Here is a 17,353-nt window from a genome sequence, read left to right as displayed (position 1 = left end):
CGGGACTCGATTTCCCAGGGTCCCGCCGTGGGAGTCTCCGTCGGGCGGGCGCGCGCGAGCCACCGAGCGAGGTGGCGGAGGCAGCAGCCCACGCTTCTGGGTCCTCTTGGTCTTCGCCTTTCTTCTCCGTTTCTGCTCCGTCGGCCGCTGCCGCCGCCGCCGCCGCGGTCCCCGGCCCGATCGACATGGCGGCGGTGTTGCAGCAAGTCCTGGAGCGCACAGAACTGAACAAGCTGCCTAAGTCGGTCCAGAACAAACTTGAGAAGTTCCTTGCTGACCAGCAGTCCGAGATCGATGGCCTCAAGGGGCGGCACGAGAAATTTAAGGTGGAGAGCGGTAAGTGCGACGCTCTTCCCGCCCTTGTTTCTGGGCGCGACCCCAGTGATGGCTGGTCTCCTCCCCTTGCAAGCTCGCCCCGTCCACGGCTTCACTGCTAGCATCGCTTCTCCGGCTCCGTGGACACCATAGGCCTTCTCGTAACTGCTTCCTTCACAGTTTGATACGAAGGAGCCTGTTTGTTTGTTTTTAAAATGTGAATCTACATTGAGTTCCTGTTTTCTTTGTAATTAGGGTGGTCTCATTTAGGGACGCCTAACGTCCGGCAAACAGAAATTGTGAAGATTTGGGTCTGTTTACACCGGGCTAGGGGTCTGCGACTCCTAACTCTTCTAAGCCTAGAGTACCCTGTCTGTATGTTGCACGTTAAATGATAGTAATTTCTGCTCTGTTTTCTAGTCATCTGCCTTCAAAGGCCTATGTCTTTAATGATAACTTTCTGCACTTGTTCTGAGTCTGTCTCGCTCTGGTGCGTTTTGTGTTCACAAAAACGAGTAGGTGCATAAGACAGCGCTGGAAACACAGTGCACGTGCAGTAAATGTTTAATGTATCCGACTTCTTTCTAAAAGTTGGAGTTTGATAGAAAATATATTAAGACCTTATAAATACCTGTAGTAGTAGACCCTCAGATAAGAAAGTTCCTCACAATGGTGACTTGAATATCGTTGAAGAAAGATTAAGAGCATAGTAATTACCATTAGTAAAATACAAACCGTCTGTTGTGTGTCTTTGTTTACCAGGTTGTGTGTCTTGGTTTACCAGGTTTTTTTGGTGGGGGGGCGGTGCGGGACTGGTAACTGGTTTTTGCTAAGTGGATTGAAAATTCTGAAGAAGTTTTCATTTTAAAAAAATAAATAAAATTACCAAGCAGAATTGATGTTGAAAATTAATTCTCTGAATCCCAACACTGAATATAGTACACTGCATTCTATGTGTTAATTTACACAATAAATATTGAGCGTCTTCTATGTGCTTCTAATGTGCTGAACAGTACACTATCGGTCGCTTCCCTTGGAAAGTTAACATGTTTATTTTTACATAAATTTAGTAATTTTATATGTTCAGGCATTATTTTGGCTATCTTAAGACAAACCTTTTTAAAGCAAAGCAGTTTTTAACCTAAATAATTTTTTCTCCATTTAATAAATATATTTTTTGGGTCTGCTTTATGCTAAGAAGTCTACTGATGTGTGGGGGAAATACTATGATAAATGAGACATGTTGCCTGCCTTGAAGAATCTCATAATCTTGTGGAATAGGCAGAAAAATAATTTGTTAAAACCCTCTCAGGCCTTATTTTCTTTTGTCATTTTACATATGTCGGTTGGAAATGTTGGATTAAAGTCCTTTTCTGTACTTGATCTATTTATCTTTACTCAAATTCTCTCTTATTTGCAGTGTGGGTTCCAATACTATGTCTTAAATTTTAAAATCAAGGTTATCAAAAATAAGTAGCGGTATTGACAGTGTGTACATGTATGTTTGATTTTTTTTTTTTTTTTCCTCTGATCATCTGTAGAACAACAGTACTTTGAGGTAGAGAAGAGGCTGTCCCACAGTCAGGAGAGACTTGTGAATGAAACCCGAGAGTGCCAAAGCTTGCGGCTTGAGCTGGAGAAGCTCAGTAAGTATTTAATTATATCTTTCTAATATTGGAGTATTGAGATCTTCAGATACTCCTTTGTATGCTTTGGAAACATTTATTTACTATATATGGAAATAGTGATTGTCCTTGTTTTCATTTCTGGTAATATTATGTTTTTTTCTTTCAGTGTGATTTTTTTTCAGTCAGTGGTAAAGACTTTGAAAGAGGACAGGGCTTTAATGGTCAGGAGGCATGGGTTCTAATTCTGACTGCTATTAAAAACTCTTATGTCGGGCTTCCCTGGTGGCGCAGTGGTTGAGAATCTGCCTGCCAATGCAGGGGACACGGGTTCGAGCCCTGGTCTGGGAAGATCCCACATGCCACGGAGCAACTAGGCCCGTGAGCCACAATTACTGAGCCTGCACGTCTGGAGCCTCTGCTCCGCAACAAGAGAGGCCGTGATAGCGAGAGGCCTGCATGCTGCGATGAAGAGTGGCCCCCGCTTGCCACAACTAGAGAAAGCCCTCGCACAGAAACGAAGACCCAACACAGCCATAAATAAATAAATTAATAATTGGGGGAAAAAAAAGTTAAAAAAAAAAGAAAAACTCTTATGTCATATGTAAATCATAACAGTGTTTGATTATTGTTTATAAAATGGCTAGAACCACTTGTCTGTCTACTTAAACAGCTGTACAGGTCAAATGAGGTATATATGAAAGCATTTTGAAAAGGCTAAAGCATTATCCAACTGAAAAAGTAAAGAGAGTGACTTAATTATTTTTATGTTGTTGAAAAATTAAAGTCTATTAGTTCCATTATTATATTTATGTTTTAACTCTTGTTATGATATTTATAACTACTTATGAACCTCAGGATGTAATTTTCTCTTTAAGGCCTAATTCCATTGAAAGATGAACAGCTATTTTTCTTCTTAATTAATTTTCTTACATCATTAAGTCCTAGAAAGTACACAAGATCTTAAAGGTCCTGACATTTCTTGGGAGGATGATGTGTTTTTATGTGCCTTGTTTACAGAGAAAAAAGTGAATGTCAGGAAGATCTTTATAGAGTAGGACATAATATTTGTTATTAGGTATAGCTGGATTTTAATTTCATTGGGAATGCAAGAAGCTAATAATCAAGAGAATGGCTGAAACATTAGTCTTCTTTCTTAACCAAGTCCATGCCCATCGGCTGTATGTTTGAGTCGAAACCCTTTTCAACTAATTTTGGCACATCTCATTTTTAAAACATGTGACGTATACATATGATGGTATATATACATGTGTAATGAGGGTATGAATACTTGAGTAGCTACATCTGATTTATCACCTGTACATAGTTTTGTCTTGGCATTAAAAGAAAAGGTTTGTAGAGCAATAGTGCTAAAAAATTTCAAGAAAATGACTGTGATCCCAGCTTCTTTTATGAGATCTGGAAAAGGGAGAGGGAGGAGAAGATGGGGATAAACCTAGATAGACATGCCTTCCTGGGGTGTACAGTTTATATTTTTGTATTTTTTTAGTTTGGAAGCAGTAAATAACATTAAAACGACATAGAAAATTTGGACAAATTTAGCAGGTTTTTTGTTTTTCTTTTAATAAACGAATTGTTTAACTTGGAAGTAATAATAATGTATTTGTTCATTAAATTACCAGCACATAACATAGACGTGTTTCAGTGGAAGAAAGTTTCAGAAAGTATACTCTTCCTAATTATTGGAATATGTTTAGAAGAGAAACTATAGGGGAGATAGCCCATTATGAGTGGAGATTGTGGGACTGAAAATTCAGTATCAAGCATAGCTCTTTTTAACGTGGTAAACCAGCTGAATTACAGTTATCCATTATTGTGATTTACTCTGCATACATTTCATGTAGTTTAAATGTTATTATTTATTCTCTTGATTTTGTCTTTTTTCACTTAATTTTTAAATTTGCAAATACAATTAATTCACTTTTTTATGATTGACTTAGAAGATGTCATTGAAAAATAAGGAAATTGGTAATTGCATATACTTTTTCCTAAAAATGTTGTCTAAAATGATCACAAATATGATTTTGAAGACAGGATAGCATATTTAAAAATTTGTACTAGAAATACAGTAAATTTGGGTTGTACTCACGAATTTGGAACGCAGTGTTGTGCAGCTCAACCTTTCTGAAACTCAGTTTCTTAATTTCAAAATGTGTATGGGTGGCCGTTGAATACAAACTGTCATCGCAAATTTTAAGCTTATGTACGTGTGTTCATAAAATTCCTTTTATCCAGACAGTCAACTGAAGGCGCTAACTGAGAAAAACAAAGAACTTGAAGTGGCTCAGGATCGCAATATTGCCATTCAGGTAAAAGTTATTCCTGTGAATAAAGCTACTTGTAAACCTGATACTTGAGGAAGTTTTCTATTCTGATTGTGCTTATTGGTTATTTAGTCAGTGGGAAGATGAAATATGTTCAATTAGGAGAAGCTACTAACAAAAATGTATATACATAAATTCCTTAATAGGATTTTATGTTTTAATGATTGATTGGATATTCCTTTTACTTATTAGAATAGGTAAGTTCTTGATATAAAAACACACTTGCTTTTAGCTGTGTAGCTCTTAAGTCATGAATTAAAAAAATTTTCTTTTGCATTATAAGTAAAGTGCCATAAATCTGTAAGTAGGGTAGATATTCATAGATCCATCTGTCTGTCTATCCACCCACTCACCCACTGACCTACCTATCTTCCTTCCATTCTTTTAGAAATTATCTATTTAATGCTTACTATTGCCTAGGCATTATTTCCAGTATTGTGGTACAGTTGGGGATATGTGTGAATCCACATTGGTAATCATTTCCTTAGAGTAGTGATTAAGAATAACAGATTGAATATGATTACAAGAATTGCGGGCCAGTTTGTTTAATAAAGTGGTCATACCCAGTGATTCTTTGATCAGATAGACCTTTAGACTCTTGCCATTGCTTTTTAAAAATTTGTGTTTGATTTGAGGTTAAAAGATATTTGATATATGGAAGACACTTATAGTGGGAAAGAGTGATAGACTTGATCCAATAGAAATTTAAAATTTTCTACATAAAAAGAATTAAAAAGCAAATAAATCATAGAAAGTATTTTCTCAATAAAAATATGACTATATATATTCTTAATACGTGACTGCTTTTCAAATTATAAGAAAAATTATTCAAAGGGGGAAATGGGCAAAGGTTTTTAAACCAGACAGGAAGCTGTACAAATAGCCAATAGCAATATGAAATATTATTCTACATCACTTGTAATCAGAAAAATGCAGATAATGCAACAAGGTAATTATTTTTCACCTCCCTATGTTAACACTGATTTTTTTTTTCTCCTTTTTTTTTTTTTTAAGCATAATCTTCACTTCTGGCATAAGTGGCTTGAGATTGGCAATTATGACTTAAAGAAAAGCCTATAAATTGCCGTTGTCTTGCTGCAAAGCAATTTGACAAAATATATTAAGAGTTTTAAATAATTCTGTTTCTGGGGATCTTTCTTGAGAAATAATTTGAACCAAGATGCAGTGATATTCATTTAAGTTTTATTTTATAACAGCAAAAATTAGAAGTAAGTTAAGTTTCTTATAAAGGCTTGTTGAAGTAATTATATAATTATATGACACTTCCAGGTGATTAAAAAGTGACATGGGAAATTTTTTTGTGAGTCTAGGAAGAATAATTTTTAAAAACCCAAAATATGGGGGCTTCCCTGGTGGCGCAATGGTTGGGAATCTGCCTGCCAGTGCAGGGGACACGGGTTCGAGCCCTGGTCTGGGAAGATCCCACATGCCGCGGAGCAAATGGGCCCACGAGCCACAATTACTGAGCCTGCGCGTCTGGAGCCTGTGCTCCGCAGCAGGAGAGGCTGCAATAGTGAGAGGCCCGCGTACCGCGATGAAGAGTGGCCCCCGCTTGCCGCAACTGGAGAAAGCCCTTGCACAGAAACGAAGATCCAACACAGCCATAAATAAATAAATAAAATTAAAAAAAAAAAAAAACCCAAAATATGAACAGAAGTGTTGAGATTATGGGTAGTTTTTAAACATTTTGATGTATAAGCCATAAGTAAGAAAACCAACCATTTTTAAACCACTGCTAATGTTAACTAAGGTGCCAATTCCATGTTCATTTCTATATATTTGATCAACTTGATTTTCTTATTTAAATGTTTTATGCTTACTCCTTTATATGACAGAGCCAGTTTACAAGGACAAAGGAAGAATTAGAAGCTGAGAAAAGAGACTTAATTAGAACCAATGAGAGACTATCTCAAGAACTTGAATATTTGACAGGTATGAACAAGGACCTTAGTCTCTAACTTCACTCTTTCCTTTCTCTTCTGACAGTGCTAAGATTTAATCCCCAGTCCATTTCTATTAGCTGGTGTTTGTCATAGCTCAGAATAGAGTTCAGAGTAATATCCTGTTGTTTCTCCTACTCATTTATCTCTAGATCATTCTGAGCAATTAAAGAGGTGTCTATAGACAAGTACACAAATGAAAAACATCTGAAAGAATTTGGACCAAGGTTTATGTACTACAGTATTATTTATAGTATCAAATTGGAAACTGTTTAGATGTTCAGTTGTAGAGGCTTGAACTCCTTCGTTTTATACAGACACCCTTGCTGGTGTAAGCTGTCCACAAGCACTCAATATAAGAACCTAAAAGGAGAGCCCATATTTAAAAGCACAGGCTGAAAGAATTAGGAAGCAAGAAATATAAGATATTTAGACATAGAATATAATATGTAATACAGTTGATGTATTCAAGTGAATGTGACTCTTAAGCAGTTTAATGGTATCCAGTTCCCTTTGGTTCCTTTTTATAAGATTTTTCAGAATTTTTATTTCTACTGAAGGAAGAATTCTCAAATACTTATGTTACTGTACAATAATAGTCAATTAGTAACTATTCTATTCTCAGAAAAATTAATTCAAAGTATTTGTTGATGATTTTGATCAGCTAATGGGTAGGTAAAATTAAATTTTTTCATAAAAACCTTCATGTAAGGAATACAAAAAAAATTAAGCATGTATATTCCTGCTGTTTTGAATGTAAGGTTTTGATGTGTATCATTGCTTTTTACCTTAAGAAATGACTAATTTGTGAAATTTTAATAGACCTTTGGTTAATATGAGGAAAATTAATGTTAATGTTGTATATTTAGCTTTAGATACTGCATTTAAAATAAGATAGCCAGTATAATTTACATGTTTGGTTGGATGCGTGAATTTGGCTTCATCATCTATTTGTTTAAATTTGTGATTAAGTGTGGCAGAAACAAGTTAAAATAGAAGAGTTGAGAACTACTTATATAAATATTTGTATTCCTAGAGATGCATTTTTGATGTTTGGTTCCTCTGACCATTCATTAGTCATTTTCACATTCTCTTCTGACCCTTCTAGAGGATGTTAAACGTCTAAATGAAAAACTTAAAGAAAGCAATGCAACAAAGGGTGAGCTTCAGTTAAAATTGGATGAACTTCAAGCTTCTGAGGTTTCTGTTAAGGTGAGAAACAAACAATTTCTAATGCACAAAATACAACTTTTGATTAAAACTCACCTAAATTAAATGTTAAATATAAGCAAGTTATCTATAAAGGAATTAAAAGCTACATTTTTTTAATATCAGGGAATTAAGTTTTAAGACAGTTTTAATTGAACTGTTTTGCTTATATGATGTTTGTTTCATATTGTTCTTACCTGATTCTCTTTTCTGTTAAGAGTCCATGCAAATACTTATTTCTGTTGTAAAAGTTCTGCTTGTGTACCTTAGCTACACACAAAAGCTTTTGAATAACCGTATGTTATATTTAACTGTAAACCTTTTTTTCTTGGATTTCCTTAGTATCGAGAAAAACGCTTGGAGCAAGAAAAAGAGTTGTTACATAATCAGAATACTTGGCTGAATACAGAGTTGAAGACCAAAACTGATGAACTTCTGGCTCTCGGCAGAGATAAAGGAAATGAAATTCTCGAGCTTAAATGTAATCTTGAAAACAAAAAAGAGGAGGTAACTTAGTAAAATTGTATCTTTATGTTACTTATAATTTACATTTGTGTGCCAGCTTACACAAATTTATTCAGTGGAGTACCAAACTAAATATATTGTAAGATTAGGGGTCAATGTGGAGGACATAACTCATGAACATTTGGCCTAAGAAATTAACCAATTACATTTCTTTAATCAGATTATAATTGATTTACAATGCTGTGTTTCTACTGTACAATGAAGTGAATCAGCTATATGTATACATATATCCCCTTCCTCTTGGACCTCCCTCCCACCCCCCATCCCACCCATCTAGATTATCACAGAGCACTGAGCTGAGCTCCCTGAGCTATACAGCAGGTTCCCACTAGCTGTCTTTTTTACACATGGTAGTGTATTTATGTCAAACCTAATCTCCCAGTTCATCCACCCTCCCCTTCCCCCACCCCCGCTGTGTCCACACATCCGTTCTCTATGTCTGCGTCTTTATTCCTGCCCTACAAATAGGTTCATCTGTACCATTTTTCTAGATTCCACATGTATGCGTTAATATACGATATTTGTTTTCTCTTTCTGACTTGCATTTAAATAAAGAACTTACATATCCTTGGATGAATTTTCATACTATCTACTGTCTTATGGTGTGTCTTTTCTAAGATACATGTTTAAGAAGTGGTGGTGAGTTTCTCTGAGCTAAATCTAAACATGTTGTTCTGTGAGCTATTATTTTTCATTTTCTTAAACATTCATATTTTATGTAAAATGCTTTTCTGGGTGTGGGGGATTATTTTGCTTTTACTTGGCAGCTAAATTTTATTTATTTATTTATTTTTAACATCTTTATTGGAGTATAATTGCTTTATAATGGTGTGTTGGTTTCTGCTGTATAACAAAGTGAATCAGCTATACTTATACACATATCCCCATATCTCCTCCCTCTTGCATCTCCCTCCCACCCTCCCTATCCCACCCCTCTAGGTGGTCACAAAGCACCGAGCTGATCTCCCTGTGTTATGCGCCTGCTTCCCACTAGCTATCTATTTTACATTTGGTAGTGTATATATGTCCATGCCACTCTCTCACTTCGTCCCAGCTTACCCTTCCCCCTCCCCGTATCCTCAAGTCTATTCTCTACGTCTGCATCTTTATTCCTGTCCTGCCCCTAGGTTCTTCAGAACCATATTTTCTTTTTTTTTTTTTTTTTTTAGATTCCATATATATGTGTTAGCATACGGTATTTGTTTTTCTCTTTCTCACTTGCTTCACTCTGTATGACTGACTCTAGGTCCATCCACCTCACTACAAATAACTCAATTTCATTTCTTTATATGGCTGAGTAATAGTCCATTGTATATATGTGCCACATCTTCTTTATCCATTCATCTGTCGATGGACACTTAGTTTGCTTCCATGTCCTGGCTACTGTAAATAGAGCTGCAGTGAACATTGTAGTACATGACTCTTTTTGAATTATGGTTTTCTCAGGGTATATGCCCAGTAGTGGGATTGCAGGGTCATATGTTAGTTCTATTTTTAGTTTTTTCAGGAACCTCCATACTGTTCTCCATACTGGCTGTATCAGTTTACATTCCCACCAACAGTGCAAGAGGGTTCCCTTTTCTCCACACCCTCTCCAGCATTTATTGTTTGTGGATTTTTTGATGATGGCCATTCTGACTGGTGTGAGGTGATAACTCATTGTAGTTTTGATCTGCATTTCTCTAATGATTAAAGATGTTGAGCATCCTTTCATGTGTTTGTTGGCAATCTGTATATCTTCTTTGGAGAAATGTCTATTTAGGTCATCTGCCTATTTTTGGATTGGGTTGTTTGTTTTTTTAGTATTGAGCTGCATGAGCTGCTTGTATATTTTGGAGATTAATCATTTGTCCATTTCTTTGTTTGCAGATATTTTCTCCCATTTTGAGGGTTGTCTTTTTGTCTTGTGTATGGTTTCCTTTGCTGTACAAAAGCTTTTAAGTTTCATTAGGTCCCATTTGTTTATTTTTGTTTTTATTTCCATTTCTCTAGGAGGTAGGTCAAAAAGGATCTTGCTGTGATTTATCTCATAGAGTGTTCTGCCTATGTTTTCCTCTAAGAGTTTAATAGTGTCTGGCCTTACATTTAGGTCTTTGATCCATTTTGAGTTTATTTTTGTGTATGGTGTTACGGAGTGTTCTAATTTCATTCTTTTACATGTAGCTGTCCAGTTTTCCCAGCACCACTTATTGAAGGGGCCGTCTTTTCTCCATTATATTCTTGCCTCCTTCATCAAAGATAAGGTGACCATACGTGCATGGGTTTATCTCTGGGCTTTCTATCCTGTTCCATTGATCTGTATTTCTCTTTTTGTGCCACTACCATACTGTCTTGATTACTGTAGCTTTGTAGTATAGTCTGAAGTCACAGAGCCTGATTCCTCTAGTTCCGTTTTTCTTTCACAAGATTGCTTTGGCTATTCAGGGTCTTTTGTGTTTCCATACAAATTGTGAAATTTTTTGTTCTAGTTTTGTGAAAAATGCCATTAGTAGTTTGATAGGGATTACATTGAATCTGTAGATTGCTTTGGGTAGTATTGTCGTTTTCACAATGTTGATTCTTCCAGTCCAAGAACATGGTATATCTCTCCATCTGTTTGTATCATCTTTAATTTCTTTCATCGGTGTCTTATAGTTTTCTGCATACAGGTCTTTTGTCTCCTTAGGTAGGTTTATTCCTAGGTATTTTATTGTTTTTGTTGCAGTGGTAAATGGGAATGTTTCCTTAATTTCACTTTCAGATTTTTCATCATTAGTGTATAGGAATGCAAGAGATTTCTGTGAAGTAATTTTGTATTCTGCAACTTTACCAAATTCATTGATTAGCTCTAGTAGTTTTCTGCTAGCATCTTTAGGATTCTCTATGTATAGTATCATGTCATCTGCAAACAATGACAGCTTTACTTCTTCTTTTCCGATTTGGATTCCTTTTATTTCTTTTTCTTCTCTGATTGCTGTGGCTAAAACTTCCAAAACTATGTTGAATAATAGTGGTGAGGGTGGGCAACCTTGCTTGGTCCTGATCTTACTGGAAATGGTTTCAGTTTTCCACCATTGAGGATGATGTTGGCTGTGGGTTTGTCATATATGGCCATTATTTTATTGAGGTAAGTTCCCTCTATGCCTGCTTTTTGGAGGGTTTTTATCATAAATGGGTGTTAATTTTGTTGAAAGCTTTTTCTGCATCTAGTGAGATGATCATACGTTTTTTCTCCTTCCGTTTGTTAATATGGTGTATCATATCGATTGATTTACTTATATTGAAGAATCCTTGCATTCCTGGGATAAACCCGACTTGATCATGGTGTATGATCCTTTTTTTTTTTTAAATGAGCTTATTTATTTATTTATTTATTTTTGGCTGTGTTGGGTCTTCGTTTCTGTGCTAGGGCTTTCTCCAGTTGCAGCAAGCGGGGGCCACTCTTCATCGCGTTGCGCGGGCCTTTCACTATCGTGGCCTCTCTTGTTGCGGAGCACAGGCTCCAGATGCACAGGCTCAGTAGTTGTGGCTCACGGGCCTAGCCGCTCCGCGGCATGTGGAATCTTCCCAGACCAGGGCTCGAGCCCATGTCCCCTCCATTGGCAGGCGGATTCTCAACCGCTGCACCACCAGGGAAGCCCATATGATCCTTTTAATGTGCTGTTGCATTCTGTTTGCTAGTATTTTGTTGAGGATTTTTACATCTATGTTCATCAGTGATGTTGGCCTGTAGTTTTCTTTTTTTGTGACATCTTTTGACATCAGGGTGATGATGGCCTCGTAGAATAAGTTTGGTAGTGTTCGTCCCACTGCTATATTTTGGAAGAGTTTGAGAAGGATAGGTGTTAGCTCTTCTCTAAATGTTTGATAGAATTCACCTGTGAAGCCGTCTGGTCCGGGGCTTTTGTTTGCTGGAAGATTTTTAATCACAGTTTCAATTTCAGTGCTTGTGATTGGTCCATTTATATTTTCTCTTTCTTCCTGGTTCAGGCTCAGAAGGTTGTGCTTTTCTAAGAATTTTTCCATTTCTTCCAGATTGTCCATTTTATTGGCATATAGTTGCTTGTAGTAATCTCTCATGATCCATTGTATTTCTACAGTGTCAGTTGTTACTTCTCCTTTTTCATTTCTAATTCTATTGATTTGAGTTTTCTCGCTTTTTATCTTGATGAGTCTGGCTAATGGTTTGTCAATTTTCTTTATCTTCTCAAAGAACCAGCTTTTAGTTTTATTAATCTTTGCTATCGTTTTCTTCATTTATTTCTAATTTGATCTTTATGATTTCTTTCCTTCTGCTAACTTTGGCATTGTTTTGTTCTTCTTTCTCTAATTGCTTTAGTTGTAAGGTTAGGTTGTTTATTTGATGTGTTTCTTGTTTCTTGAGGTAGGATTGTATTGCTATAAACTTCCCTCTTACAACTGCTTTTGCCGCATGCCATAGGTTTTGGGTTGTCATGTTTTCATTGTCATTTGTTTCTAGGTATTTTTTGATTTCCTCTTTCATTTATTCAGTGATCTCTTGGTTATTTAGCAGTGTATTGTTTAGCCTCCATGTTTTTGTATTTTTAACAGATTTTTTTCTATAATTGATACCTAGTCTCATAGCGTGTGGTCGGAAAAGATACTTGATATGATTTCAGTTTTCTTAAATTTACCAAGGCTTGATTTGTGACCCAATATATGATCTATCCTGGAGAATGTTCCATGAGCACTTGAGAAGAAAGTATTCTGTTGTTTTTGGATGGACTGTCCTATAAATATCAATTAAGTCTATCATGTTTAATGTATCATTTAAAGCTTGTATTTCCTTATTTATTTTCATTTTGGATGATCTGTCCATTGGTGAAAGTGGGGTGTTAACGTCCCCTGCTATGATTGTGTTACTGTCAGTTTCCCCTTTTATGGCTGTTAGTATTTGCCTTATGTATGTAGGTGCTCCTATGTTGGGTGCATAAATATTTACAATTGTTATATCTTCTTCTTGGGTTGATCCCTTGATCATTATGTAGTGCCCTTCGATGTCTCTTATAATAGGCTTTATTTTAAAGTTTATTTTGTCTGATATGAGAATTGTTACTCCAGCTTTCTTTTGATTTCCATTTGCATGGAATATCTTTTTCCATCCCCTCACTTTCAGTCTGTATGTGTCCCTAGGTCTGAAGTGGGTCTCTTGTAGACAGCATATATATGGGTCTTGTTTCTGTGTTCATTCAGCCAGTCTGGGTCTTTTGGTTGGAGCATTTAATCCATTTACATTTAAGGTAATTATCGATATGTATGTTCCTGTTACCATTTTCTTAATTGTTTTGGGTTTTTTATTGTAGGTCTTTTCCTTCTTTTGTGTTTCCTGCCTATAGAAGTTCCTTTAGCATTTGTTGTAAAGCTGGTTTGGTGGTGCTGAATTCTCTTAGCTTTTGCTTGTCTGTAAAGGTTTTAATTTCTCCCCTGAATCTGAATGAGATCCTTGCTGGGTAGGGTAATCTTGGTTGTAGGTTTTTCCCTTTCATCGCTTTAAATAGGTCCTGCCACACCCTTTGGTTTGCAGAGTTTCTGCTGAGAAATCGGTTGTTAACCTTATGGGGATTCCCTTGTATGTTATTTGTTGCTTTTCTCTTGCTGCTTTTAATATTTTTTCTTTGTATTTAGTTTTTGATAGTTTGATTAGTATGTGTTTTGGCGTGGTTCTCTTTGGATTTATCCTGTATGGGACTCTCTGTGCTTCCTGGAGTTTATTCAATATTTCCTTTCCCATGTTAGGGCAGTTTTCAACTATCATCTCTTTAAATATTTTCTCAGTCCTTTTCTTTATCTCTTCTTCTGGGACCCCTATAATTTGAATGTTGGTGCATTTAATGTTGTCCCATACGTCTCTGAGACTGTCCTCAATTCTTTTCATTCTTTTTTCTTTTTTCTGCTCTGTGGTAGTTATTTCCACTATTTTATCTTCCAGGTCACTTATCCATACTTTTGCCTCAGTTATTCTGCTATTGATTCCTTACAGAGAATTTTAAATTTCATTTATTGTGTTGTTCATTATTGTTTGCTCTTTAGTTCTTCTTGGTCCTTGTGAGACGTTTCTTGTATTTTCTCCATTCTATTTTGAAGATTTTGGATCATCTTTACTATCATTACTCTGAATTCGTTTTCAGGTAGACTGCCTATTTCCTCTTCATTTGTTTGGTCTGGTGGGTTTTTACCTTGCTCCTTCATCTACCCTGTGTTTCTCTGTGTTCTCATTTTGCTTAACTTACTGTGTTTGTGGTATCCTTTTCGCAGGCTGCAGGTTTGTAATTCCTGTTGTTTTTGGTGTCTGCCCCTAGTGTGTAATGTTGGTTCTGTAGGTTGTGTGGGCTTCCTGGTGGAGTGGACTGGTGTCTGTGTTCTGGTGGATGAGGCTGGATCTTGTCTTTCTGGTGGGCAGGACCGTGTCTGGTGGTATGTTTTGGGGTGTCTGTGAGCTTATTATGATTTTAGGCAGCCTCTCTGCTAATGGGTGGGGTTGTGTTTCTCTCTTACTAGTTGTTTGGCATGGGGTGTCCAGCACTGGAGCTTGCTGGTTGTTGAGTGGAGCTGGGTCTTAGCATTGAGATGGATCTCTGGGAGAGCTTTCACCATTTGATATTACGTGGGGCTGGGAGGTCTCTGGTGGACCAATGTCCTGAACTCGGTTCTCCCACCTCGGAGGCTCACGCCTGACACCCGGCCGGAGCACCAAGACCCTATCATCCACACAGCTCAGAAGAAAAGGGAGAAAAAAAAGAAAGGAAGAAAGAAAGAAAATTTAATTAATTAATTTAATTAAATAAAGTTATTAAAATAAATAATAAAAAAATATTAAAAATAAAAAAATAAAGAAAGAAGAGAGCAACAAAACCAATAAACAATTCCACCAATGATAACAAGTGCTAAAAACTATACAAAAAAAAAAAGAAAGAAAATAGACAGAACCCTAGGATAACTGGCAAAAGCAAAGCTATACAGACAGAATCACAAAAGAAGCATACACACACACTCACAAAAAGAGAAAAAGGGAAAAAATACACGTATTTTTTTTAAAAAAAAAGGGAGAGAGCGACCAAATCAGTAAACAAATCTACCAATGATAATAAGCTCTAAATACTAAACTAAGATAAACATAAAACCAGAAACAAATTAGATGCAGAAATCAAACCCCAAGTCTACAATTACTCCCAAAGTCCACTGCCTCAATTTTGGGACGATTCGTTGTCTATTCAGGTATTCCACAGATGCAGGGTACATCAAGTTGACTGTGGAGATTTAATCTGCTGCTCCTGAGGCTGCTGGGAGAAATTTCCCTTTCTCTTCTTTGTTCGCACAGCTCCTGGGGTTCAGCTTTGGATTTGGACCCGCCTCTGCATGTAGGTCGCCTGAGGGCGTCTGTTCCCCACCCAGACAGGACAGGGTTAAAGTAGCAGCTGATTAGGGGGCTCTGGCTCACTCAGGCCTGGTACTTGGCAGCTAAACTTTATACCAAATTAATTTCAGTTAATACAACATCCTTCCCCCCACCCAACTCTACTTTTTTGTTTCTAGGTTTCTAGAATGGAAGAACAGATGAATGGCTTGAAAACATCAAATGAGAATCTTCAAAAGCATGTAGAGGATCTGTTGACCAAACTGAAAGAGGTGTAGTTGACCAGTTTAAAATGTCTCTTTTACAAAAATATTATAACAGGAAGCTATTGATTTATAAAATGATTTCATGTTTTGAACCATTCCTGGCACCACAAAATGGCCAGGGCACTTTCATATGATGTAACTAGGCTAAAATTGCTAGAATCAGTTACATACTATATCCAAGGTACTGTCTAAAAATGAGTATGGTTAATTTTAATGACATTTAAATATTCTACTTTAAGATAAAAATATCATTAACATTTTATCCTTAAGATAACTTATCTCTATAATGACAACTGATTTTAATTTTAGTGCTTTAATCTTCATCTCTTTACTTTCAAAACTGAATTTTTTATCTTGGCATTTGATAAGCATTCTAAATTCAGTTCAAATCAGACTGTTGTAATTGGGTTTTTAGTGTTGGCTTTTTTTTTTCCCCCTCAGGCCAAGGAACAGCAGGCCAGTATGGAAGAGAAATTCCACAATGAATTAAATGCTCACATAAAACTCTCTAACCTTTACAAGGTAGGTACCATACCATATGTTGTAGTGTCCTAATGTTGCATTATTGGATGTTGGGTAACTTCTTTAAGATTAAATTTCAGAGTGCTGCTGATGATTCAGAGGCAAAGAGCAATGAACTGACCCGAGCAGTGGATGAATTACACAAACTTTTGAAGGAAGCTGGAGAAGGTAAGACTTTCCAATTATGGGAAGATTATTTTGTATTTAGAGAGAGGGTACTGTTTTCTTTACCCTTCTGTAGATTTTTGGATTTAGAGGTCAGATACCTTATTAGGGACAAAATTGGATGTAGAAGAAAGATCCTTAGGTCAAGAAATTTTAAATTCTATTTTCAGCAAATATTTGAAAATATAAGTAACTAATATTTTTCTGTTTCTTTCATTTGATAACCTTATATATTCTGATTTGTAATAGGAAATTTTTCTTCCATTTTTGAAGCATTTCCTTTGATAAATACATATAGGTTTATAGTTTCGGTACTCTCTTAATCCATAAATAAGCCTTTTTAAGTTATAATGTATTTTAAAGTCTATGATTTCATATATTCCTGCTTTTTTTTAATGTAAGTTATTTATGTATGATCTTTTCCAGGCATTTCCTATGTTCTAGACATCTAAGATCAGATTAAAACCAAAGAGACACTTTTTTATAATTTGAGTTCCCCTATTTTCCCCTCTTATAAAAGGGCCATCAAAAGGAGAAATAGATTCACTAGGCCAGGACACCTCAGGAATTATACGTACATCAAGAGCTTCCAGTGGGTAATAACTGTCAACCACAGCCTCTGTAGAATTTAATATTGTCTGCTGACTATTCTGTTACATTCTGTAACTCAAAGATTTTAATTATGTGCTTGATTATTCTGTCTCTAAAAATGTTTTTAGCCAATAAAGCAATACAAGATCATCTTCTAGAAGTAGAGGAATCTAAAGATCAAATGGAAAAAGAAATGCTTGAGAAAATAGGGAAATTAGAGAAGGAATTAGAGAATGCAAATGACCTGCTTTCTGCCACAAAACGTAAAGGTATGGATTAATAGATGCTTATTAAAGCTTTGAAATACTAGAACTTCCCTACATAGTCCTCACTTAACTTCACTAATAGTGTTTGTCATGTTGTGATGTAGGAAACTCATTAAGTTATAGCATTACAATTTATTTATTTTTAGTTCAGCATTACTTTATCTGTATCTTTATTGTATTGTCAGGTGTAAGTACCATTTGATCACACA

At 36.1% G+C, this 17,353-nt stretch overlaps 1 protein-coding gene across 3 annotated transcripts in view; it reads left to right on the top strand.

Annotated features, from left to right (window-relative positions):
- TPR (translocated promoter region, nuclear basket protein) overlaps positions 1–17,353 on the top strand; it is a 66,799-nt gene that overhangs the window by 469 nt on the left and 48,977 nt on the right. For all 3 annotated transcript variants that reach the window (XM_036845986.1, XM_036845995.1, XM_036845977.1), the window contains exons 2-11: positions 19–336; positions 1,857–1,961; positions 4,197–4,270; positions 6,142–6,238; positions 7,355–7,458; positions 7,798–7,962; positions 15,514–15,606; positions 16,042–16,122; positions 16,203–16,290; positions 17,007–17,147. In XM_036845986.1, the coding sequence (XP_036701881.1) occupies positions 19–336; positions 1,857–1,961; positions 4,197–4,270; positions 6,142–6,238; positions 7,355–7,458; positions 7,798–7,962; positions 15,514–15,606; positions 16,042–16,122; positions 16,203–16,290; positions 17,007–17,147 (1,266 nt within the window). The remainder of the gene's footprint in view (positions 1–18; positions 337–1,856; positions 1,962–4,196; positions 4,271–6,141; positions 6,239–7,354; positions 7,459–7,797; positions 7,963–15,513; positions 15,607–16,041; positions 16,123–16,202; positions 16,291–17,006; positions 17,148–17,353) is intronic.

This window comes from Balaenoptera musculus, chromosome 1 (assembly GCF_009873245.2).
Source record: "Balaenoptera musculus isolate JJ_BM4_2016_0621 chromosome 1, mBalMus1.pri.v3, whole genome shotgun sequence".
Taxonomy (NCBI): Eukaryota; Metazoa; Chordata; class Mammalia; order Artiodactyla; family Balaenopteridae; genus Balaenoptera; species Balaenoptera musculus.
Note: the sequence above shows the minus strand (reverse complement) of the source record. Positions and strands in the feature narration are given on the sequence as shown.